General features: G+C 37.5%; 1 protein-coding gene across 4 annotated transcripts; it reads left to right on the plus strand.

Moving 5' to 3' along the window:
• Positions 1 to 771: 771 nt before the first annotated feature.
• zfr2 (zinc finger RNA binding protein 2) lies at positions 772 to 24,296 on the plus strand. Of its 4 annotated transcripts, none has more exons than XM_008407930.2 (19): positions 772 to 1,047; positions 6,766 to 7,012; positions 7,233 to 7,353; positions 7,461 to 7,694; positions 8,257 to 8,582; positions 8,738 to 8,926; positions 9,076 to 9,316; positions 10,119 to 10,291; positions 11,574 to 11,693; positions 12,670 to 12,815; positions 13,170 to 13,305; positions 13,985 to 14,187; positions 14,973 to 15,141; positions 16,463 to 16,637; positions 20,271 to 20,359; positions 20,728 to 20,823; positions 20,981 to 21,092; positions 21,224 to 21,321; positions 22,736 to 24,296. In XM_008407930.2, the coding sequence occupies exons 1-19, from the start codon at positions 995 to 997 to the stop codon at positions 22,898 to 22,900; spliced, it is 3,093 nt and encodes a 1,030-aa protein (XP_008406152.1). In that variant the 5' UTR covers positions 772 to 994; the 3' UTR covers positions 22,901 to 24,296. The 4 variants fall into 4 exon arrangements, with proteins under 4 accessions (XP_008406152.1, XP_008406153.1, XP_008406154.1 ...); XM_008407931.2 differs by having other exon boundaries at positions 843 to 1,047; positions 7,236 to 7,353; XM_008407932.2 differs by having other exon boundaries at positions 843 to 1,047; positions 6,766 to 6,997.
• Positions 24,297 to 24,418: the final 122 nt, after the last annotated feature.

Genomic DNA, 24,418 nt, shown 5'->3' on the forward strand with positions numbered 1-24,418 from the left:
ATGCAGTACCTTACCTCACTTTTAGCCAGCCAATCAGCTCACAGCTCCAGTTGTCCCACATTGTGACTTTTCCATATAGGCCATGTTTGTGCCCTGCACTCCAAAGTTGTTATTTGGAAAAAATAAAAATAAAATAAAATAAATAAATAAAAAATGTAGAAGAGGAAGTGTCTTCCATATTTTCATTATATGCTGTTTCAAAGTAAATTGAAATGAACAAAACACCTCTGATGACATGTTATTATTACCAAATAACTACAACCATAATCATAATGATTAGCTTTCCTTTGTGTCTTAGTGGATTGACATGACATGTCATATGTCAAATAATAATTATTATGATTATGATATTTGTAATCATAATACATAGCTTCCCTTTGTGTCTTTGTGGATTGACATGAGCCCGCAGCTGTTGTTGTTGTCAAAATAACAACAACAATTTATTATTATTATTATTATTATTATTATTATTATTAAGCATTTTCTATGAAAGGATGCAGAATATAAATGCTAAAAAAAATCAAAAATAATGAATATGCAATTGATTTTTATTTTTAGCTCACTCGTATTCTAAGAATACTACTTGTATGAATAATAATAATAATAATAATAATAATAATAATAATAATAATAATAATAATAATAATAATAAACAAAATTAACCGTATTTACTCCGTTCAGATTTCCCAACTGGGGCAAGTGCGCTTCAAAGTACTTCCGTCTTTGCTCAATTACCAGTACAAGAGCACTTAAACGTCGAAAACAATCTTTTAAAGCCACTTGCTAATTGTTTTTCTCTAAATTATCTGTATTTATTTCTCTGTAATGTGCTTACCGTGCATATGTCAGAGCTATATCCATTTTTAGGTCCTATTTGAACGTTGTTCTCGCAGGAGCCGAGCGGGTGGGAAACTATCTTGATGTTGAGTTCCTTCGCTTCGCTGCTGTTTGTCCCAGTCTGTGGTACTGTACTGTACCGGGGAGCTCGGCTAAAATGGCTGCAAGCAACTATTTCGGGTTCACACATGGTGCCAGTCCGCAGTACAGGTATTTCACCCCACATACATTATTGTCATTGTTCGAGTTAAGTCAAGGTTATCTGTTTCTGGAGGATAATCGGAGGAGACAGGGTCGTCAGAGGGCTACTCGACCCTCTGGTTCGGTAACGGTTAGCTAACGTTAGCTAACTGAATTGGCAGGCCAGCGTTTAACCGACTTGCAGCTTGACATTAGATGAACCCCACATTGCGGACATCCTCTGTGGAGAAGGAGCTTTAGGCAGTTCGGCTGTTTTGCTTCATGCTGAAATGTGACACAACACTGACAGACAGGCATAGCAGGCTTTGTGCGGCTCGACAATGGAGTTGGTTGCGGCGGCAGGTAAGATTTTTAGCCGGTGTTTGGGATTATGGAGGCTCACACCGCTCCAGTAATGCCGAGCTCTCTCAGCAGTCAAAGTTTTTGGCATGAACAGAATTAGTTGGATTCTTGTGGGCAGGCTGAAAACCAACTAATTAGTGAGACAGCCGCGAGGTCTGACTTTTGTGAACTTGAGTCATTAATAAATATCCTGTAAATCTGACAGGTATTCTTATAAATTGAATTATAATCATTCTGCGGTCAATGTGCTGCGAAGGTTTCCTGTTCTGGCCTGGATTCCTGCCAACAAATTTTGGCAAATAAGAATAGCTTTATAGCTCTGTCTGTGCATCATTAAAGTTTGCATTACCCCATGATTAACATAACACAAGACGTTTCTTTACATACATTTATGTAAAAGAGTATGTTACACTCCTAACATATACCAGTAAAACAAAACAAAAAAATAATACACCTTTGGTTGCTTTATTTGTCTATACATTTTAATTTACAGGGGATGGAAAAAGTAACCTAGATCTTTAATGCATAAAACTATTTTAGAATGTGTGTGTGTTTTAAAAATTTTTTTTTATACAGTTTCATTTAAAAGAAAATCCAACCATTGTGAAAAATGCTGTAAATAAGTAAGATTGTATTTTCCTTAACATTTTAAAGTACGGTGAAATGTTATTTGATTTATACCGTTCCATCAATAACAATACATAATCCTGGCCTATTTACATTTAAAATAATTTTTGATTCAACAAAAAAGTTCTGAAAGTATGACAACAAACCCTGTAAAAAGGATTAACAATGTCTTTAAACGTGTATCAGACATTTTCATAAAAACTGGTACTTTGAAAATATGCATGTCCTCAATAATTAGAGGGAAGATCTTTACAGTAATCAAACCTTATAATTGCTGACCAGCTTTTTTGCATGTTTGGACTGGTATTTTGATTATGAAGCTCACCTGGTTAAGCTCCAAGTCTTTAAAGACTCTGGCTGTGCTGCTTTGAAGCAGTAATATTACTTTCAGTCAGAGATAACCTGTTAGTAAAATTAAATATCTTTAAGCCAAAAACCTTTTCATGGGTATGAATCATTTTAGATGCAACTATAAATATCTCACAATTGTAGTATGTGGTTTTGTTGTCTGGACTAGTTCAATGAGTGTGTTCTAGTTCAAGCAATTGGAATATCATTGTGGAACATCCTGAATATATGGTTGHGTTTAACACACATTTTCCTAATTTCCCGTTCTGTTTTCCATTATCATTATGTCCCTGCCACTCTCTGTTAGCTTTAGTATCTTTATTATTAAAATATATCTTAGCAAACTATGGAACATCCTGAATATATGGTTGTGTTTAACACACATTTTCCTAATTTCCCGTTCTGTTTTCCATTATCATTATGTCCCTGCCACTCTCTGTTAGCTTTAGTATCTTTATTATTAAAATATATCTTAGCAAACTATGGAACATCCTGAATATATGGTTGTGTTTAACACACATTTTCCTAATTTCCCGTTCTGTTTTCCATTATCATTATGTCCCTGCCACTCTCTGTTAGCTTTAGTATCTTTATTATTAAAATATATCTTAGCAAACTATTCGGATTCCAAGTGCAGAGCAGTTGAAGTATAAAAATCTACCACATATTGCATCCAGGCAGTCGTCTGCAGTTATGCAATATTGCAAGCCTTTATATGCCAGTGGCTATTGTGATACAGTTTTGCAAAGATTCATACTATGGTAAAACAAAAAATAAGCCTATAATTTTATCAATATTTATGCTGATGCTTATTTTCAAAATATGAGAATAAACATGTAAGAGTTTATCACAGTTGTTTTGGATGTAAATTCATCACTGCATACAAACTGTAAGCATAAATATTGCTCTAAGAATAAAATTACCCAGAAGGCTTCACAACACTGCACTACAACCGCTAAACACTGCACAATAATAATAATGTTCAATAGAGGTGTGCCGATCGATCGGTCACCGATCATAATCGGCCGATTTTCGTGAAAAAGTGCATGATCGGTGATCGGCGATCATTGGCTCTTGTTGCCGATACCGATCACCTGCATCTCATTTCTCAGCCTGCCTGTGCAGCTGGTCTCCTCTTTCCTTCACACTGCGCAAACGAGCAGCAACAAATCTTAAGCGATGTGGAACTATAACGCACTGAGTGAATGGGGAAGTTTGCGTGTTGCGGCGGAAAACACAACGAAGCTAATACGACATAGAAACAATGCCATACTTGACTGAGTTTGGCTACATCGAGGCTCACTGCAGTAAAAAAGACATATGGAGGATCAGATGGCAGGTAAAGCAGCGCACAGCTACAAACACTCACCCGGATTAGCATGACAGTCAGAAAGCTAAACAAATAACCCGCAAAATAATTTAAGTCTTCGAGCTGCGATGTAAGACGCTGGTTCTGTTCTCGCTGTTGAACCGCTGCTACGCGCTACAGGTAGTAATATTTGACAGACGGAGCGCCGCTTCTGCTCCACCTGGTAGTGACTCTCACACTGAACCTCTGTTTAAAGCTGCAGCATCTAACCTAAAAAAATACATTTTACATACGTATTAAACTTTCGCTGTCCTAACATGAGACATAATCTCTAAAAAAATAATCGATCTCCTCCCTGCTCTGCATAATTACTCCGCTCAGTCAGAAACAGCCATTCAGAACTAGCAGTAATCAGCTAGCCGCCATGMTATCAGGAAGTTTTCATTCAGTAACTCTGGATTGTTTATTGTAATGGAACCTGTATTTGCCTTTGAATGTTAAGTTTTATACTTGAATTTTTTTGGCAATGTTGAGAGGTTTTATTTTGGCTCTTTGCATTATTTAGCCTCTTCAGAGCCTTCATATGTTATCAGTCTGTTAAAGATAGTATTACCGATAGCAGTACAATTTGCAGAATGCCTGTTTTGTTTAGTTTTCTTCTTGGAAAAAGTTATTAAAAACAAGTTTTTGTCTAAATTAAGGTGAATTCATGGTTCCTTTTTCCACATAATGTAACTGGTAGTGTTTATGATAAAAAAAAAAAAGTATTATTATGTGATCGGGATCACATAATTATGATCCCGATCATAATTATCGGGATCATAATTATGTGATCGGCCCTCATGGGTGATCGGTATCGGTATTGGCAGGAAAAAAACCTGATCGGCACATCTCTAATGTTCAATCATATTTTCAAACTTTAGTTTGTTCTTTATATGTGAACCAACAGTGGAAGAATAACAACTACTATTACAATGATTTGTGTTTTGATTTAGGTAATGTGTTCATAATTTACAGTAGGGCAGTGAAATGAAAATATTTTATGAAGGAATAGAGAATGTCGATGACAGCCGTAAAGGTGCACTGTAGAATTAAATCAGACAATACATGTGGCCTATCAGGCATTTCTTGTAGTAGTCACCCTTCTTTAAGAGTTTTTCCCAGAAGAGCTTGAAACTTATGTAAACTTGTATGTTATTACTTTATGTTTGTACTAAACATATTTGCCCTATTGCAAATGGGTTTAGTTCATCAGTATATTGGTAGTTGAGTAATTGTTATTGTTTTACTTTGTTGTTATCCATAACAATTACCACTTTAGGTAATATGTTTAGTTTATGGAGCTTAAGCAAATAAATTGCATTAGTTATTCATTTTTTATTAAAATTAGTTTTATCAGTTTTTATTGAAACACATGTTGGCTAAGAAATTATGCTGCTAATTTGGAACCATATAATGAAGTTGATCAAAATTGCTTAAAGCAGTAAAAATATTGTGCTTTTTGTGTGTGTCTGTGTGTCCATATTGCCTAGTTCTACTTTAGAGAGAGAACCATTTATGATACAATATATGTAATATAATATGTGATATTGCCCATCCCTGTAGACATGGCCACACATTCAACATCGCAGATGTCTTCTCTAAATTTATAATTCCACTTTTAGACAGATATTTGTTTACTTGTCAGGCCTATCGCATTCCTCAAGGGTACATGGGAAGCTTTTTTTAACTGGATATTTTAATCAAGTTAAAATTGATCCTAACAAGGAGATTCTATGTAAGGTTATATTCTTATGCAAAAAGAAAACATTTTCAGAAAATTTAGGAATTCATGAGGTTGAAATAACCATTTACAAATTTAAATGTCCACAGAAAAAGTTGCACTACCGGACCATGTTATGTTTATAAAATGAAAGCACCCTGGTCCAAATCAAATTCCTGCATGAGTCTGGATGCACTGATAAAGTCTGACTTTTAAAGTCAAGATTTACTGAGCTGCCGGAGCCTGAAGGATTTACAGAAAACTGGCCCATATCTGCAAGATGATCTATGGCTTGAGGCTTGTCTTTGTTAAAGAATTACTGAACTGTTTTGGGAAAGAGGCTTGAGTCATCAGATAAAGCCAGAAGGGCCTGCAGGGAAGCTGGACACAAAACAGTTTTTAACATTGAAATGAAAGAAAGCAAAAACGAGATTTATAGATAAGTTATCAGTTTGAATCAGATAAGAACATTATTGATAAACTTTAATATGTTTAATGTGCTGTTGGTCTTTTGACTGACTGAAGAAGACAAGGACATTTTCATTGATGGTATCTCATTGTGAAACAGATAATGATCATGGTAGACAGTTGTATTCACCGGGACACTAAATGCATAACTGGACATTGAAATTTTTGATTTTCTCATTCCAGCCAAAAAAACAAAACAAAAGGGTTCTGATTACCAAGTTTTTTTTAACAACAGATATCAATGTATTATGTCAAATGAGTATTTGTTATTGTGTCTTTTTTGCAAACTTATGATGAAAATTAAAGACAATAGCCTTAGAGCAGTGTTTCCCAACCCTGGTCCTCGAGGCACACTGCCCTGCATGTTTTAGATATTTCTCTGCTTTAATTCAGCTGATTGCAGTTTAGCAAACACTTGTCAATTGAAGTCACCTGTGCTAAAGCAAGGTAACACCTAAAACATGCAGGGCAGTGTGCCTCGAGGACCAGGGTTGGGAAACACTGCCTTAGAGATATCTACAAAGTTGGAATCTGGTCATTGTTTTTCATTTTAGTAGTCAAACTGTCAAAAAGCTAATGGAGGTACTGCTAGTATTTTCAAAGTTAGAAGTTCATAAAATGATCCCTTCAAATATAAGAATGACCTTTGAAGTGGTTGATTAAAAAGGTTTTGGCTTTCTTTGTGATCCATATTGAGCCAGGATCAGAGATTGTGTACCGGTACATGATCTACGGTACACAATATTTAGAAGCAGCATGTCACCTGGTCTTATTTTGTGAAAAAAGCTGAACTTTTAGCCAATTACTAACTATTGTGCTGATGTTAAAGTTGACCCAGTTCTTTGCTTTTTTTTTTTCTTCCTTTGATTAGTACCCAGCCTCCCACGGCTTACTCCCATCCCTCTACAGCCAGCTACAGTGTCCAGCAGGCTCCAGCAGTGGCCCATGCAGTGACTGCCTCCTATTCTCCAGCTCCGGTCCAGGCAGCCAGGCCAGTGGCCTCTTCCCCATACCCTGCCTACCAGAGCCACCAGGCACCTCCAGACTACACCTACAGGCAGCCCGATCCTCCACAGCCCACCACCACCCCACAGACGTACCAGGTATATTCAGACATGGTCAGTTTCCCTTCACTTCTGTTATCATTTTTGCTTCTCTCTTTTGAATTACATGTTACAATTTTCTTTTATTTACTAGCTCTGCTTCTTTTGTTGCACATAATGTAATTTAAAACTTTTTAACACAGTTTGCTGTAACTTTCATCCTGAATGTTTTGTGTTTTATTAAAAATGGATACAAATTGTATGCGTTTTAGTGTTTCTTAAATTTTTTTAACAGCAGCAGGAGAACTACAGCTACGTGCGTCCTGCTGCAGTAACGACTTATGACAACAAGCAGTATTACCAGACGAGTGTAGCGTCAGCTCAGAGGACGCACACAGATAACTATTACCAGACTGGTAAGAAAAATTTTGTTTTATATATTTTAATGTTGAAATTGGGCTTCCTGCATGACACAACCCTTCTTTCACACTGGCTCGTTCTTCATCTTGTTGCTTTGTTTCAGTCTCGGTAGGAGTGAAGAGCGCCTACAGCCCAGCTCCCTCCACTGCATACAGCCAGCCTCCTCTGCCCCAGAGGCAGGTGACCGCCCTCAAACCTCTGGTTCCCTCCAGTGCTGTGTCAACCAGCTACAACATCTACCCAGTGTCGACTAGCGTCCAACAGCCTCCAACACCCATTTCATCATACACACCGGGCTCCTCATTCAGCTCCACCGTTTCCGCTACCTCCTACTCAGGTGAGAGAAAACAGATATAACTTTTTTTTTGTCAATTTTTGCACTGAAGATTCAGATTTTTTCTTATTTACCAAAAGCCAATATTTATTTAATAATGCATTGTAATGAGCAAACTATTGCAACGTTATAATCTGTTCAATGATTTTATAGTGCAATCAAAAAAGGATAAAAAGAGCTACATCTATTCTTGAAATACAGTCAGTTCAAAAGGAAGATTGAATTCATCAGAAATTTAATGCAGCTGCAGGGAAAACTGATGCTGAATCTACACTCACTGCCCAATAGTTGAACGTATCCTCCTTATAAATAAGAAGAATATCCTTCTAGTTGATATTCTTCAAAGCCCACTCAAACACAAACTTGTCAGAAGTTAAAAGAGGAAACTAATTTTCCGACTACATGTTTGTTGTAGATATCTTAAAGCTGTCTGCTGCTGTGAAATTAAAGGACATCTTGTTTTGTTTTCCTTTTCGCAACAGCTAATTGTTCATGATGACCCTCATTCTGCTTGCTTTCATTTCTTTGTAAGTCCTCAGTGTCTTCTTTATCCTCTCCCCCTTAGGCATCAGCTACTCCAGTTACGATTCCATTGGCTACACCTCTGCATCCACCCCCTCCTATTACCAGCCAGCTCAGCAAACTCTGTCCCAACCCCAGCCTCCACCGCAGCAGCCGCAACAACCCCAGCCTACTATCCAGCCACCACCAAAACAGCTGACAAGTTCCTCTTGGAGTACCTCAGGGAGCAACATGGTGACGACTCCGACCGTCAACTCCTACAAAAAGCCGGCCTTCCACCAGAACAAGCTGCAGCGGCCCAAGGGGCCCCCTAAGCAGTCTCAGCTTCATTACTGTGACATTTGCAAGATCAGTTGTGCAGGCCCTCAGGTAGGCAGAGATGAAATATGTAAAAGTCTGTTTTGTAGTGAAATGTTTGAGATTTTAGCTGTTTTATAGCGCTGCAGATTGCTGCTGATCAAAGCTAGGATACAAATATGATGGCTTTTTATCTGATTGAAGTGATGCTCCCCCCCCATGTTTAGACGTACCGGGAACACAACGAGGGTCAGAAACATAAAAAAAAGGAAGCAGCCCTGAAGGCAGGGGGGCAGAGTGGGACCACCAACGGACCCAGAGGGGTCCAGACCCAGTTACGTTGTGAACTGTGCGATGTATCGTGCACTGGGGTAGACGCTTATGCCGCTCATATCCGGGGAGCCAAACACCAGAAGGTTAGTTATGTCTATCTGCAACCTCCTAATAAGTTATATCTCTGAGGGTCCTGGAAGCTGCCATGTGTCCTCTTGTGATTTGTGTCATTTTAGGTCTTTCAAATTGACATTTTCAAATATTCCTCTGTTTCTTTGTCATTCATGCAAAGGTGGTAAAACTTCACACCAAGCTTGGCAAACCTATCCCCTCTACTGAACCGGTTTTGGTGAATTCTGCCCCAGTTACGACAAACACCACAAGTGGGAAACTTGCAGCATCCACCTCAGTGTCTGCCTCGGTTTCGACCGTTTCAACCCCGGTTGTAACACGCAAACAGCTGGCTGTGACCACCACGGCCAAAACAGCCCCACCAATCAAGAAACCAGCTCCCACCAAAATAACTCTCACTTGTAAGTTTGATTTAAATCAATGATAAAATGAAACTGTTTATCTCAACATTACACACTGTTTCATAGTTCTGCTTTTCTGTACATCATTTTCATAGTTTTTAAAAAATTGTTTACTGTAGTGTTGCAGACACACGAGATTTTGTAAATAATGAGCCCACCCACTTTGTTATTATTAATATAATATGTATTAGGGCTGTAGTGATACAATAATCTCACGATATGATACGATACACAATGTTCTGCTCACGATGCAATATATATTGCGATATTCAGCAAACAATACAATTTAATACACTTTTGTGGTTTTCTGAAAGATTTTAGAGGGACAGAGTGATTTTGGTGACATTTTGTGACTGTTATAGAGTTGGATTGAATTAATTTAACTGAAAACTGATTAAAAGCACCAACTACGCAATACCTGGCTGTGGTTGGACATGGACACAGACTTAAAGTCGACAGCTGGACAAAATGAATTAAAGAAGTTGTGAGAAAACATGTTTCTTTTAATTAAAACAGTACAAACTGTAGCTTACATGCATTTGTAAAGTAAATAATACCTTTTTAACCTTGACACTTAACATTTGAAGGAATCACTGATGACCTAATCACTCTCCCGGCAAACCAAGCAGTGAGTGAGCAAGGTGACAGTTGGATGTTACGATACTTGCGGATGAATATCGATTTTTTTTCTAGGAAAGAAATACCGATGTATATTGCAAAATTGATATTATTACACAGCCCTAATATGTAGTGATACAGTGTCTGTCAGGGAGCTCTTTAAAACATTGGGTTCTCTTCACAGCAAACAAGCCGGCCAGCTCTCCTGCAGCAGCACCTGTGATGACTGTGGTGACTAAGGAGGAACCAGTTCAGCTGTCAGTCCAGAAGATGGAGCCACAGACTGAAGATGAGCGATCTGACCAGGCTGGAGGCCAGGGAGACATCCAGCCTGTGGGGCATGACTATGTGGAGGAGGTAAGAGGAAAATATTAATGATCACATCCCCGTAAGAGCACTATGCTATGTTTGACTCCTGGTGGCTTTTACAACAATTGCTGATGTCTCATTGTGAAATTAGACACTATTTATTGAAATAATAATAAAGTAAAGCTGCACTCTCCACATTATTGGAGACCCTTGTAAATATGTGTTCAGAAAATTTTAAATAGTTTGAACAATTGGTGCTAACAGTGAAATGTTGAGATTTTTTTTTTACTTCCTGTACCATCAGTGTGTGTTTGGTTTGTACCATCAGTGTGTGTTTGGTGGCTGTATAGAAAACCAGTCCATTCTTGTTTGTCCCAGTTAAAACTTTTTAATTATTGTTCTGTCTGTGGATCTGGACAATATCATATGAGCTGTCATTTCCCAGTTGATTAAGATTAGTGCATATCTTCCATAGATTGATTTGCTTCATTTCATTGTATCATTAAGTTATTGCAATAGAATCTAAAATTATTTTAAGGCTTTATATACATCTTTACAAAAATGATGTACATTGTAACAAACAATTTATATTGAAGCAGTTTTGCATCCATTGAGCAAGTAAATCTGTACTACAAAACTTAATATTGTAGAGAAATATAAACAATAGATGAGGCTTGTCATTACATTTTGAAATTATATGTGAACAAAATGGAGAGGAGTTTAGAGGGTTTTGCTTGAGTTTCAGTGTTAGTGAACATAGCAGATATTTACTCAAAGTAATCAAAGTTGCAGAATGTTTGCAGAATCAGTCATATGTGTATTTTTAGACCCTTGTGGGTATCGACTTCATCACCAGTGGAAAAAACAACCCTTTGACGGTTGCTAGAAATGTAACAACATATGTACCTTCACGTAAAGTAGAACATTTTATTATGAATGTCTTTTCCTGTTTTGACCTTCGCTTTATGGCCAGGCATATTGGCTGAAAAGGATAAGAAGGAATGTGTTGCAATGCTGTGACAGAGCTACACATGAACAATGTCTTCTTTAAAGAAAAAAGACCAACATTCTTTCAGAATGATGTAAGGGACTGATGAGATCTCAACTATGATAAATACTTTGGGGTTGTTGTTATTCTACAAAGTGCTTTGTTTTCAAACTAAAATTTGGTGTAGTTTATTATGTGCTGCTGTTCTTTTTTTTTTTTTTTTTTTTTTTAAAGCATTAACACTTTCAGGACAAATAGTTTTTGAAATATGCTTTAAAATGTACAGCTATAGAATTAAAATATGATTTATTTATGTTGTTCACTGGAGTCTTGTGCTTTCAGGTACGCAACGAGGATGGAAAGGTGATTCGATTTCACTGTAAACTCTGTGAGTGCAGCTTCAATGACCCCAATGCTAAAGACATGCACCTAAAGGGACGGAGGCACAGACTGCAATACAAAGTAAGCTGCTTCCTGTTTGATTGACCCTTTCAGATACTACGGTGCTGTAACTGAAAGTATATATTTTTTGGTGAAAAACAGTGTACAGAACGTTTAACTGAGTTGAAAGAAATACATTTAAGAAATACTTTTAACTTATGTTACACAAGTTTTTTCAAAGAGTTGTAATTATTGGTGGCTGCCCACAAAATGCCTGGATGTTTGCATGATTTGGTTTAGTCTTGTGTTTCCTGTGATCAAGTCATAATTTAAATCTCCTGAGCTGCTTGTGTTTCTACTTCCTCTGAAGTTGCCCACTTTACTTTCAGAAAGCATCATGATGCTTTGACCCATTTTATTGTAAATCTTAGTTTGAACTGTGGTTCTTGGTTCAAGGTGGTTTCTGCAGGTTGTTTCTTTGTGGGATGTTTAAGTAGAATCAGTTTTTCAGGTTGACAGTATTTGGTCTGCTGATAACTGAACATCTATTTTAAAAGCTTCCTGTTTCACATTCACTCTGCTACATTATTAAATAAGGTACAACTTAGAAGTGAGGCACAATTTTCAATACAGTTTAAAGATTTATTGAGATGAACATTCAAAAATATGTAACTATGTTAGGTTTTTGTACTCAAATGTCAAAATAAACTGAAGGGAAAATAAAGAAAAATGAGCCTAGAATTGTAAATGGACCTTAAATTTTTAATGTGAGAAACAATGATAATCATCCTGAAACGTCTCCAACACCACTTAAATAAAGCAGAGGAAATAAGAAGCTGTTGCTCCAACCTTCTTCTGCACTCTTCAAATGAAAGAAAGCAACTTAACTCTCATGTCAGATTAAAGAAGAAATGAGGAAGAAGTCTTAGGGGCAATGTAGCATAAACATTATCAACCTAATATAACAATTGTGCTCTGTAAATTTAAATATGAGTCCTGGCAATAGAAAAACCTGCATCTGTCTTCATTTGCTCTGCCAACTTCTACTTTTCTGCAGAAAAAAGTGAACCCAGAGCTTCCTGTGGAGATCAAGCCGAGCAATCGGGCCAGAAAGCTTCAAGAGAGCAAGATGAAGAAGCAGAAGCAGAAGGCTGTGCTGAAGAGACAGAGAGAGGATGAGCAGCGCTGGCACATGGAGATGAGGTCTGGCTTGACTCTTTGTCACAGGCCTAAACTTCTTCCCATTTTGACGTCAGTTTTGAAAGATGTTATTGTTGCTACAGAAGTGACTAAAAAAGCCAGAATGAGTAACTTGCATCCACGTTGGTAACGGCAGTAAAAGGGAAGTGGGTGAAGTTGAGCACTTGACAGTAAGACTCACATGAATAGACTGCGTGTGATGCCTCTCACTCACATGGTTTTCCTTGTTTATCAAACTTTTTTTTTACTAGTTTTCTAGAGAGTAGTTCAGAAGAAAATATTTTACAACACAGAATATTTTTTAAAGTTGATTTTATTTACATTAGTGAGTGGGTAAATTGTACCTCTTTCATGCAGACGGTATGAGGAGGACATGTACTGGAGAAGGATGGAGGAGGAGCAGATGTACTGGGGGGAGCAGAGGCGCAGGATGCCTCCTCCACCTCCTCCGCCTCTCATGAGTCGCCCTGGCATGCCAGTGCCCCCTCTACTGGTGAGAGTCTTGTTCTTCATTTGGTGTGTATGGTGGACTGCTGTAAAGAAAAATGTAACACTTACCTCATGTTTAATAAGATTACACTTTAATAATTTATTTTATCACTCTTCATAGTTGAAGAGTTGTCATCATTGAAGCAAGAGATTAAAGATTTTAATGATCTACTTCGACCTTCTGACCCTGACGATAATGCTGCCTTATCAGTTTTAGACCTGTCCACCATCAGTGCCTCCACCGTATCTTGAACTGTGTGGAGACACTGCTCTTAAATTGTTCTACTCTTATCCTGTGGACTTTTTCTGTCGGTCTTGGACAGTATTATTCTGCAGCAATCCAATATGGTGTCCCTCAGGGTTCTATGATGAGCCCTGTTTGTGTGTTTCATCTTTTTTTATTTTTTTATTTAGTCTTTGATAAGCAGGATATTACTTTTTATTCTCTTGTGGATGAAATTAAAATCTTCCTTATTCTATAAATAAAAAACTGCCTCTCTAGATTGTCCTAAAGACAAAAAAAAAAAAAAAAATCATTAATTGAAATAAATCCTGAGCCTAAATGAAAACAAAACTGAGAATATTACCATGAATAAAACATATTTTGGGACATCAAGGAGTTGTTTGTTAACAGGCGATTTAAAGAATATTGGCATTGACCATGAGTGTGTCTCTGCTTTAAGAATTGTGTCCGGCGCCCTGATTCTGCTGATGATCGTCACATCATGGCCAAGCATTCGACTATTTACCCGGTGGAAGAGGAGCTTCAAGCTGTTCAGAGGATCGTCTCTCATTCTGAACGAGCTCTGAAACTGGTGTCAGACTCTCTGCTCGACAAGGAAGAACCAGCCATCCCCTCTACTGCTGCTGAGGGAGAGGCTACAAGGCAAGTGGAGAGCCCTCTTTTTATCGCAGTGCTTTGAGTAAAATGACAATGTCTAAAGTGACATTAGGTTTTCTAACATAAGCGTTCTCATGCTTAGATATCACAACCCTGGAATGTGCTGCATCGGACATCAAAATGTTAAAATTAAACCTAGAAAATATGAAAAATAATCAATAAAGCCTAAAATTGTTTGAATGAATCAAACAACTTTGATTTTATATTTTAACCTTTTTGACAAATAGATTTATATTGTTTGTGACAATTTATCATTATCATTTCAGAGAAAAATACAGAAAACTCATAAAAGCTTTTTATTTTTCAAAAGCAGGAAAAGTTTTGATTGATTCGTCATTTGCTTTAAGTCCTATTTACTTTTAGAGGCAACATGTTTTACATCAAGACGTTACAAGATGTTGGTCTACTTGTAGTAGAGCAAAGGTAACATTACTCTTTGTGGCTGGCTGTTGCTTATTGTGCATCATTAGTAGCAATGAACTCAGAGTGGGGAGGTCACGGTATCTAGATACACTTTTTGTGGTGTATTGGTCTGCACAGTTTCAGCAATACCTGTGGTTAAAGAAGATAGCCCAAGTCATGATTGCTCTAACTGAAGAGTTCACATCCCCATTCATCAAATAAAGTCAGTACGTCATATTTAAAAGTCCAACAAGCAGACAATATTTCATTTGCTTCTTTAATTTTAGTGCCCTGTTTTGAGTCTGTGGACATTTGGAAATATGTTTCAAGTTGAGCCTTGAACCTTTATGTGCCGTTTTTCTTGTCAGTGCTGAGAACCCGGCCCGGATGCTAAAAGGTGTGATGAGAGTGGGGATCCTAGCCAAAGGCCTGCTGCTTCGTGGGGACAGGAATGTGGAGCTCATACTACTAACAGCTAAGAAACCCACCGTCTCATTACTGAAGAGCATCGCCAAGCAGCTGCCAAAGGAACTATTGGTGAGTGCTCAGTTAAGCATTTGAAAGATGGGTTTTATACTCCAAATATGTATTTTCTGGGCTTTTTGGGTGAGGTACTTCCTCTTTTATATGATCTTGAGAGATGGAAAAAAAGAACAATAAGGATATTATTCAAAGGAAGTTTTAAAGTTGTGTCATTAGTTCATTACTTAAAGAGGAAGCAACATTATTTCTTGTCATCTACAGACTTTGCTGAAAGAGAGGTAGTTGTGAAACAGGTAAAATATCATTGCTGTATGTATTACCTTAGGAAAAGTATTGAACTAGATTTTTCAAGTTGGCTCAGACATAAATAATAGTTTATCCTCAAAAAAGGTGCACGCTTTTGAAATATTACCTAAAAGTTCAGTCAGTCAAAACTTTACCTCAACACAGTGGACAGTAGCATTTACAATGCTTCATTTTTCCTTATTTCATGTTTTCCATATTTTATTTATAGCTGCAACGGCATAATTTAGAGCAAAGCACATTTATTTTATAATGGCCTAGTCAAAGTTCAGACCAAAATCCAACTGAGAAGTTGTCAAAACTTGAAAATTGGTCACAGAGGATCTCCTTCCAATCTGGTGTTTTTCAAAGAAAAACGGCCATGAATTTTAATCTGTTGATGTGCAAAGCTGCTAAAGACTCTAGAGAAGATTGGCTTTTGTTGGTGAATTGTAATGACAAAACATAAAAACATTCAAGAAAACTCTTGGTTTGCTCCTGGCTTTAATTCTATTTCCACATTTTAATCCTGCTAGAATAGTGTTGTACCGCAAAACCTTAAAGTGACACTGGGCCTGTTTTCAGTTCGTTGCTTTTAGTCTAGACTCTCTTCATGTGACATCATCTGGGGACTCGAGCTCTGGGAGAAATGCTTCCACAACTGTTTTGTTATATTTAACTCAAATGTGTTTTTTTGTGTAAGGCTACGAGACAACTTTATACATTATCATGTGATGCTTACTATTTTCCCTCCTGCTGTGGCAGTATGAATGTTTTATTAAAGGAGCTTTCCACTGATCTTTAGATTTACTGCCTGGTTATGACACCTGAATCCTACAGAGTGAGATGAGACTTGTTGCATTATCCTCCCAGTTTATTTTTCAAAATTTTGCATCTTTAAATACATTTTTCATGACCCATCAGAGAAATCACTCATAGTGACCCTTATATGAGGAGACTCAATCCCAATGGCCTTTAACAGAGGCTACAAACACAGCAGTATTACCTCATAACTTAACCAAACAAGGCTATTTTTACCCCTACACCCTTCCTCCTCTGTAGTGAGTAATCCAAGTGTCCTTTTAACCGGCAGACATTTTCTGAAGATCAGTATGAGGTGCAGGCTCATCCCGACGAGGCGAACATCGTGATATGTTCAAGCCAGGAGCCCAAAATGCAGGTGACCATTTCTCTCACCTCGCCGCTGATGAGGGAGGACACTGCTGCTGAGAAGGACAAGCAGGCAGAAGGAAAAGCGGCCGAGAAAGGTTAGAGAAGCCAAAGCTTTCAGTACCAAGCAACCAAATGTGTAGTACACATCTGTAATACACCTAATATACCCATATTTTCCCTCTTACTCCACCGTCTAGGGATCTAAATGTAATCCACAGAATTAAGTAATGTTGGGATTTTTACAAAGCCCAAATTTAAGATTTCTTTTAACCTTCAACAATTTAATCACCTTTTTATTTGTCCCACTTTTTTTTATCTGCCCTTTTTTTTTTTTTCTTTTTTTTTTTTTATACAGTTACACTAGTAGACCATTTATTTTCTAATGGGAATCAAAAGCCGGGCTCTCCGACCTTTCTGTGCCAACAGGGTGTGTCTTTATTTCATGAATGCATACTCATGCAGGATTTCCAGAACCTCATCTTAGATGACAGTCATTGTTCTGATAATGCCCAGGGATGAACATCTTTCCAGTAGACTTTCTGTTTATAAACACCACCATTCATATGTAGAAGGTTTACATTGAAGTAAATGGTAAGTCTGTCATTCCTGCATCATCTTGAGGCATTATCTATGTTGAGGTACTGGAGTGTTCTTTTCCTGCATCACAATGATCTGATTTTAATAACTGAAAGTGACTCTGTTCTGACAGTTTCCCCTTAGGCTTACATATTTTTGTATAGGCAGATGGGAGGACACCAAAACAAACACTGAAAAGACTTGTGTTCATGTTTGTCTGCTTTCCTACCACAACTGCTTGTTAGCGATATGTACATATTTCAAAATACTCCTCTACAACCTAAAGTATGTCATACGATTGACGTTAAACAATTTGAAATGGAAAGAGCAGCAAATATTTCTCTCCTGCTGCTTGAATGACAATAAATTGTTGAATAATGATGATGTTTCGGACATTTATTTGTAACTTCTGTTTTGATACATGGACATATAACGAGAGCAAGCGAACCCTGTCACTGCTTCATATACAGTGGAGCCCCGATATTCATGGAGATGAAAGACCACAAATGGCTAAAATCTACGAATACGTAAGAGCCCCTCTATAACTGCCTATTTTCATAGTTCAAACACTAACTATGAAAATAGTTTAGTGTAAATTTGCAAATACTGAAGTGCAAATAGACAGTGGTCCACTGTACTCATATAAAGGATTGTAGGAGATTTTACAGTTATAAAAAAAAGTCAATTTAATTTTACCTCGGTCACAGTTTTTTTTTTTTTAAATCATAACAAATGTGCTAATTACACAATATAATTTTGTGTTGTGTTCTTTATATATTGAGAGTCTGAAAAAAACTGATTAGCTATTTAATCAGCTGCATAGTTGATTGGTTGCGCTGGCCTGCAGTCTGCTGCTTGACATACCTGCCTCCAGCCTCTTGGAAATCCAGCTTTAATTGGGTAAAAAAAGTATCAGCTTAACACCAGTTGTAAGTGGCTCTCTTTCAGTTTCCACTCCATGACTTTCAAAATGGAAAACTCTGCCTTGTAAACAAACAAAAACAATATGTTAGAAACCAATAAAGAGCTGATGAAGTAAGGAATGTGTGGGCAGAGAGACACTCTGCTCTTGCAGCCAGAGGAAGTTCTGCTCTCTCTGGAATTTGATCCCACCTCCTGTTAGAGGAACTTAAATAAACCATAACATTATGCTTGTTCCCATTAACAGTGAAGAGAAAAAGACCAGAATCATTGTGCTGCAACCACTGCTTTTCCTGCTCTAGTAACTGCAATTATTTCAGTATATTGTGTTTTTTTTTTTTAATTATTATTATTATTAAAATCATTTTTGAAAATATGGTGCAGGTGTTTTCAGCCAGTCTTGTATTTTATTTGGGTTAGTGCTTTCATTCTGTATCAGCAGACTCTAGCAGGCCAAAGTCATGTGAAGATGACACTGATGCACATACCACTAAGAATAAATGTTGATAAATCAAGTTGACCCATTTTTAGGGCTTTTTAAAAAAAAAAAAAATTTTTTTATAAAGAATAATAAAAACTTCAACTGTCATCAGAGCGTCTGTAGCGCTCCTAAATTAAACCTTTGAAAATTGTAATGAATGTGGATTTTTGATTCTAAGTGGTATGATAGTGTAGGCTTCAAAACAGATTTTTATTTTTTTGTTTGTTTTTCCATGTAAGACTATTAAACTACAGTCTCATTAACTTGGAAATGTGGAAACCCCATGGCTGACTAGTGTAGACATCACTAACCACATTTACTTTTACAAACAAAAGCTTCACATTTAGATGACCAGCTGCATTGACGGTCTACACGGTTGAACCATGTTTTTCTCTTAACAGGTTCTGGATTATTTCTTGCTAATTTTGTCATCACACCTGTTATAGTTTTCATCAGTCTTATTTTTATCTGGTTGCTTGTGATTTGTTAGAATACGTTTGCAGGCAGACTCTACATGTTTGAGTTTTGTTCACACTTGTTGTTTCAAAGTAGATTTTTGTTCTTCTGTAGTTTGTGGGCTTGTTGGGAAGAGAAACAAAAACAAGAAGTCTACCACGCTCAGAATGGAAAAAATTACATACATGAGAATAAACTCTGTTTCAACAGCTTGGAGACATTTTACATAAATTATCATGTTTTCTATTTGAGGAGCAAGTAGATGTGAGTTTAAATTTGGGAGAATAACGACTCAATTTTTATTTTCCTGTGTAAAAACTGCAAAAATATAATATTTTGATCTCAGGCTAAAAGAGAAAGGAGAAGGAAATGTACTGATCGACCACAAAGCAAACTCCTGTCACTGTTTTTGTTCCTTCCAGCCTTTAAAACAAAACTCTGGGGCTTTTCTGGAGTCCAGGAAAGCATCTGATCATTTGAATCGTTTAGGTGGGGAAAATACAGAGCAGGACCAGTAACCTTTTGGTCGTTATAGTTTTACTCATGTAGTTGCACACATTGCTGTGATAAAGGGAAAGGTGGCTGAGTGCTATGTCAAGACCACAGCTTTTCTTTTTTTTTTGCCGAACTTTGTCTTCACTTTTAAATAATCCTGGTTGCATTTGTTTTAAAGGTTGTGGCTGATCAGTGCTCATGTTGGAAAATAGGAACTGTCTTTAATGTCTAATTTTTTTTCCTCTTTTTGTTTGTCAGAGCAGACAGTTTTATTTACCACTATTGAATGTCACAAATAATACAATTAATAACACTGTTTGCTTTGGTTTTCAAGCTGTTGGACATCAACCAAAACTTTTGAATGAAATGTATTTCATTTCATAAGTCGTGTATGTTTTTGACAAACCAAACCAAACTGTACTTGTGTAAAAGGTGGAGACAGGATTCAAACATGGCCTCTTTTCTCTGAATGTGAGATTTCTTGTTTCTGTTGTCATTCCTGAAAACTCATTTGTATTTTTTTCTTACTTCTTGTCTTATTTAGAAACTGTCTTCCAGACTGATTTTGTTTCTAATTTTATTGATGCCTGTTTTGTATCCTCTTGAATACTGACTAAAACAGATTATCTGACTGCTGAATCTAAGGTTTTTTTTTAATTATTATTATCATACTTGCATGAACTATGAGATATATTCATATTCTCGATCAAACACAGTAAGAACTTGAGCTATATACTTCTGTCATCATGTGAAGTCTGCAAGATGTCAAGTAAAACTGCTTGCTTTTTATTTTCAACAGATCTGTCAGAGAAAGATCCTCCGGATGTTTTAAACAGGAAGAAATGTTTGGACAACCTGGCTTCCCTCCGACATGCCAAATGGTTTCAGGTAAAGTTTAGGGGGAAAATCCTTTTGTTAATGTTACAAATATGCTCTTTTATTCTTAGGTGTACTGTAAGAAATGTTTCTATTGTACAGATAAGTGTTAAAGTGCAATAGTTATATGGAAGCTGAAGGATATATAGAAACGGTAAAATATAGGATACAATTGTTTTCTATGTAAGATCGAATGCAGTATGTTTTATTGTCAAGACAATGTATGCAAATGGCTGATTCTTATGTTGAAAACTTTGTTCAAAGTAAATCAAATTTATGTAATATTTTGTGTGCTTACATTGTATTGTTGACACAACAGAAGTCCATATTCTCAGAAATAAATGCTCCCTTTTGACGAGGCTTTCTCCTTTTCTTTAAAGGCTCGTGCAAATGGATTGCAGTCCTGTGTGATTGTCATTCGGGTGCTGAGAGATTTATGTCAGCGTGTTCCCACCTGGGGGAAGCTGCCCAGCTGGGTAAGTGCTGCTCAGTGCTCTGGGAGTTATAAAATAAAATGAATATCATCATTGCAGGAATAATAGGTTTCAACCAAACATGAAAAGGTTCAGATTTAGTGGTTTTAGAAGGACTGCGCAAACATAAACTAGAGTTTGTTCACCTTTCTCCTGTCAGGCCATGGAGCTGCTGGTGGAGAAGGTGATCAGCAGCGCTTCAGGCCCGCTCAGCCCCGGGGAGGCCATGCGCCGGGTCCTGGAGTGCATCTCCACAGGCATCCTGCTTCCAGGTCACAAATTGGCACAACCAGAATGAAAAACTTTATTATGGGAACTGTTTTTGCTCCACAGTGACGCAGCAAACGCAACTGAACTTGGCTGCGAAGTGGTTCTGTTGTTACCGTTCTCTCTCGTCATACAGACGGCCCCGGCCTGATGGACCCCTGTGAGAAGGAGCCAACAGATGTGTTGGAGAGCATGAAGCTTCAAGCCCGGGAGGATATAACTGCCAGCACACAGGTACTTACCTGCATAACTGCGAAAGCAATTATGTCAGGTCAACTTTTTATGCTGTTTATCATGTTAAAAACAACAAATTTCAGTTAGTTAAATGGGATTTTATGTGACAGAATGACACAAAGTAAGTAATTAATAATTGTGAAATGGAAGGAAACAATGTATTATTTTTTTTAACGAACAAAATTTAAAAAGTATGGTGTATGTTTTGTATTCAGCCTTTGTTTGAGTTAATTCTTTGCAACACAAATGCTTTTGGATATTAACAGCTTTTCACATCTGCAGGTTGATTTTTTATTTTTTTTTCTCGTCTCCATCTACTTGACAAAACAGTTTTTAGCACAGATTTCTTTAGTGGATTTAGGTCTGGATTGGGATTAATTCTAATCCAACAATATAGATAACATTATTTAGATATTGATCTAATGAAAGTCCTGCGCTCTGGTCTTAAGTCATTTGCAAACTTGACAGTTGTTGTTTTTTTTTTTTCCATCAACTCTGACCAGCTTTCCTCTCCTCTCTGAAGAAAAGCCACCTCATGACAGTGTTAATGCCACGTGTTACCATGAGGGTGCTATGTTCAGTTAGATGCGAGACGTTCAGTGTTAGTTTTCCATTGCACAGAAAAAAAGTTGAATTTGGTCTCATGTGACTAAAGCTCCTTGTTCCACTGGTTTCCTGTCTCCTACGTGGATCATGGCAAACAGCAAACCAGACAGGAGAGGCTTCTTGCCACTCTTCTACAATAAAGATTTGTAGAGTACATCACTAATAGTTGTTCTGTCGACAGATTCTCCAGCCTAAACTGTGGATCTCTGCAGCTCTTCTAGAGTTTCCAATATAGCTCTTGGCTGGTTCTTTGATTATTATCTTCCTGCCCTGGCTGTCAGTTTAAGCGAGCGGCAGGGCTGGATGTGTTATATAAAGCATGGTGTCTACAAAACACACATTAATTAAATTAAGAACAATCTAAAATCTTTCTATTTTTAGATTGTGCCACTGTAAGCCCGTTCTGCAGGTTGATGGCCGAACGTTAGTTTCATTTTCAGAACAACACGGTGTGAGATGTTTACAGGTTAGGATGTTAAACTACTTTAAACTGTCTGCTGTGTTCCTTCATCTACACGGGTTTACCCCTTTATCTAATGTTGTGCTAATTTGTTGACTTCTAAAGGTGGCTGGTTGAATTTTATTTAGGGGTATCAAGTGGAGGGGACTAAACACAAATGCACATCACATATTTCAGGGTTTTATTTGTGCATAAATGTTGAACATCATGTTGAACACTCAAAAGACTATTGAAGTTTTTGGTTCTAATGCGGAAAATGTTGAAAGTCGCAGTAATTGAACTGAATGCTACAAAGTGTTAGATGCAGCCCGCAAATCTCTGACCTTTCCTGTTTTTTCTTGGTCCCAGCATGCTCTGCGGCTTCTTGCTTTCCGTCAGATTCACAAGGTTTTGGGCATGGAGTCGCTTCCAGCGTCTAAGGCCAACGCACGCAACCGCAAACGCCGACGGGACGTCAGCGACACGGGGGAAGGAGAGGGAGAGGGCAAAAAAGACAAGAAGGAAGAAGCTTGACCTCTGCCCCCACAGCAGAGGTGTTTGCTAGTTTAGAGACTGGTAGAATGTCACTTTTTTTTTTTTTTTAATCTCAAAAAAAACTTTAACCCACAGATGTACACGTATAAATATAACCTATGACTCTACATGTTACATGTCTACCGTTAAATCAAGAGGAATTATGTATTTGGAGAAGGTTTTGGACTGATGGTTGAAGACCAGATTTAATGCAGATTATTTTGAAACTGCAGTTATTTCATTTTATTTAAAAATAATAATAATCATGTTAAAGATGCATCATTCCAATTCGGTTTTGTGTCACACTATTAAACCGAACCCTCTGTTGGTTTTTTTGTTTTGTTTTTTTATCTTAAGCAATCACCACTTTTATTTCCTGCCTCCTTAAAGTCTCGAGTACACTAAGACACCTTCACCTCAAGTTTTATTTTTAGTGCTTACCTCTGCTGTTCTTCAGGCCAGCTCACTCTCACTCCTGATCTCACTGAATTAACTGTGCTGCTTAAAAAAATACTTCATTATGAAATATAGGAAGCTTTGCATTGTTGGAGGAGTAAGAGCCACATACAATACTGTGATGTTTTACGGTGCCTACAGATATAAAAATAGCGAGGGAAAAAAAAAAGGTTGTATAAATATTCAGGTTACTTTTGCACCAGTTAAAGCTGCTCCTCCGGTTGTATAAACATCTTAGGAGACTTTGGGGTTGAGCTCAACCCCCCCTTTATGAAACCTACAAAACAAGTCAAAGCTAATCTAAGTTATGAAACCTACATAGACAGGAACTAACCTCTGAGGTTTTGTCTTTAGGGGCTCACTTGAAAATATGTTTGTCTCTGCAGATGGAGGAGGTCTTTCCTTGCACAGTTTTATTCAGAGGAAACGAAGCACTTAAGAGATGACGATGTATGCAGCCATAGTTCTATCTTTTTAAATATTATGCCTAGAAATCCTGTTTTTCTTCCAAAGAAGGTTTAGGGGAGGGGAGGATCTTTAGTCAGACAAATACGACTGAAAATCTGCTGTACGGATCAAAAGGTTACAGTCCCTTGACTTTCTTCCTTGTGCCTGCGTCATGTGTATTACAAAAGACTGAGTAAGGGGAACATTTATAAGTTGTTTTGCGTGGTTAATGTTGTCTCAGTTAATAGTAGAGGAAGGGACGGTTGTTCAACATAAAATCCGATATGAGAGAGTTACTTGACTTGACATGTTTTAGTTTGGTGTTTATTTACAAAGAGCCTCATATGAGTCCCGCTTATTTTATTTACAAAGGACGTCGCGGTTTGTTTTTGTATCGTTTAAACGGGAAGTGTGAACGTCGCTGTCCTATTATTTGAATGTATTTGTAGTGATGCGTAAAATTAAGAGGTAATAAAACTCTCTTCAGACGGTCTGTCTCCTGTTTTTATTATTTCTGGACAGGGAAGATTAAATAAAGAAGGAAAACAGTAGTGTCAAAAGCAGGCGTAGAAGTTGCAGAGTGCGTCACTTCTTGCGCCGCCTCTTCTGAATTAG

Source organism: Poecilia reticulata, linkage group LG4, assembly GCF_000633615.1.
Source record: "Poecilia reticulata strain Guanapo linkage group LG4, Guppy_female_1.0+MT, whole genome shotgun sequence".
NCBI classification, from domain to species: Eukaryota; Metazoa; Chordata; class Actinopteri; order Cyprinodontiformes; family Poeciliidae; genus Poecilia; species Poecilia reticulata.

Coding starts and splice junctions, on each gene's coding strand:
- zfr2 (XM_008407930.2), top strand. CDS start 995: ATGGCTGCAAGCAACTATTTCGGGTTCACACATGGTGCCAGTCCGCAG. Junction 1,048..6,765: donor GGTGCCAGTCCGCAGTACAG/GTATTTCACCCC, acceptor TCCTTTGATTAG/TACCCAGCCTCCCACGGCTT. Junction 12,816..13,169: donor CGCTGGCACATGGAGATGAG/GTCTGGCTTGAC, acceptor TCTTTCATGCAG/ACGGTATGAGGAGGACATGT.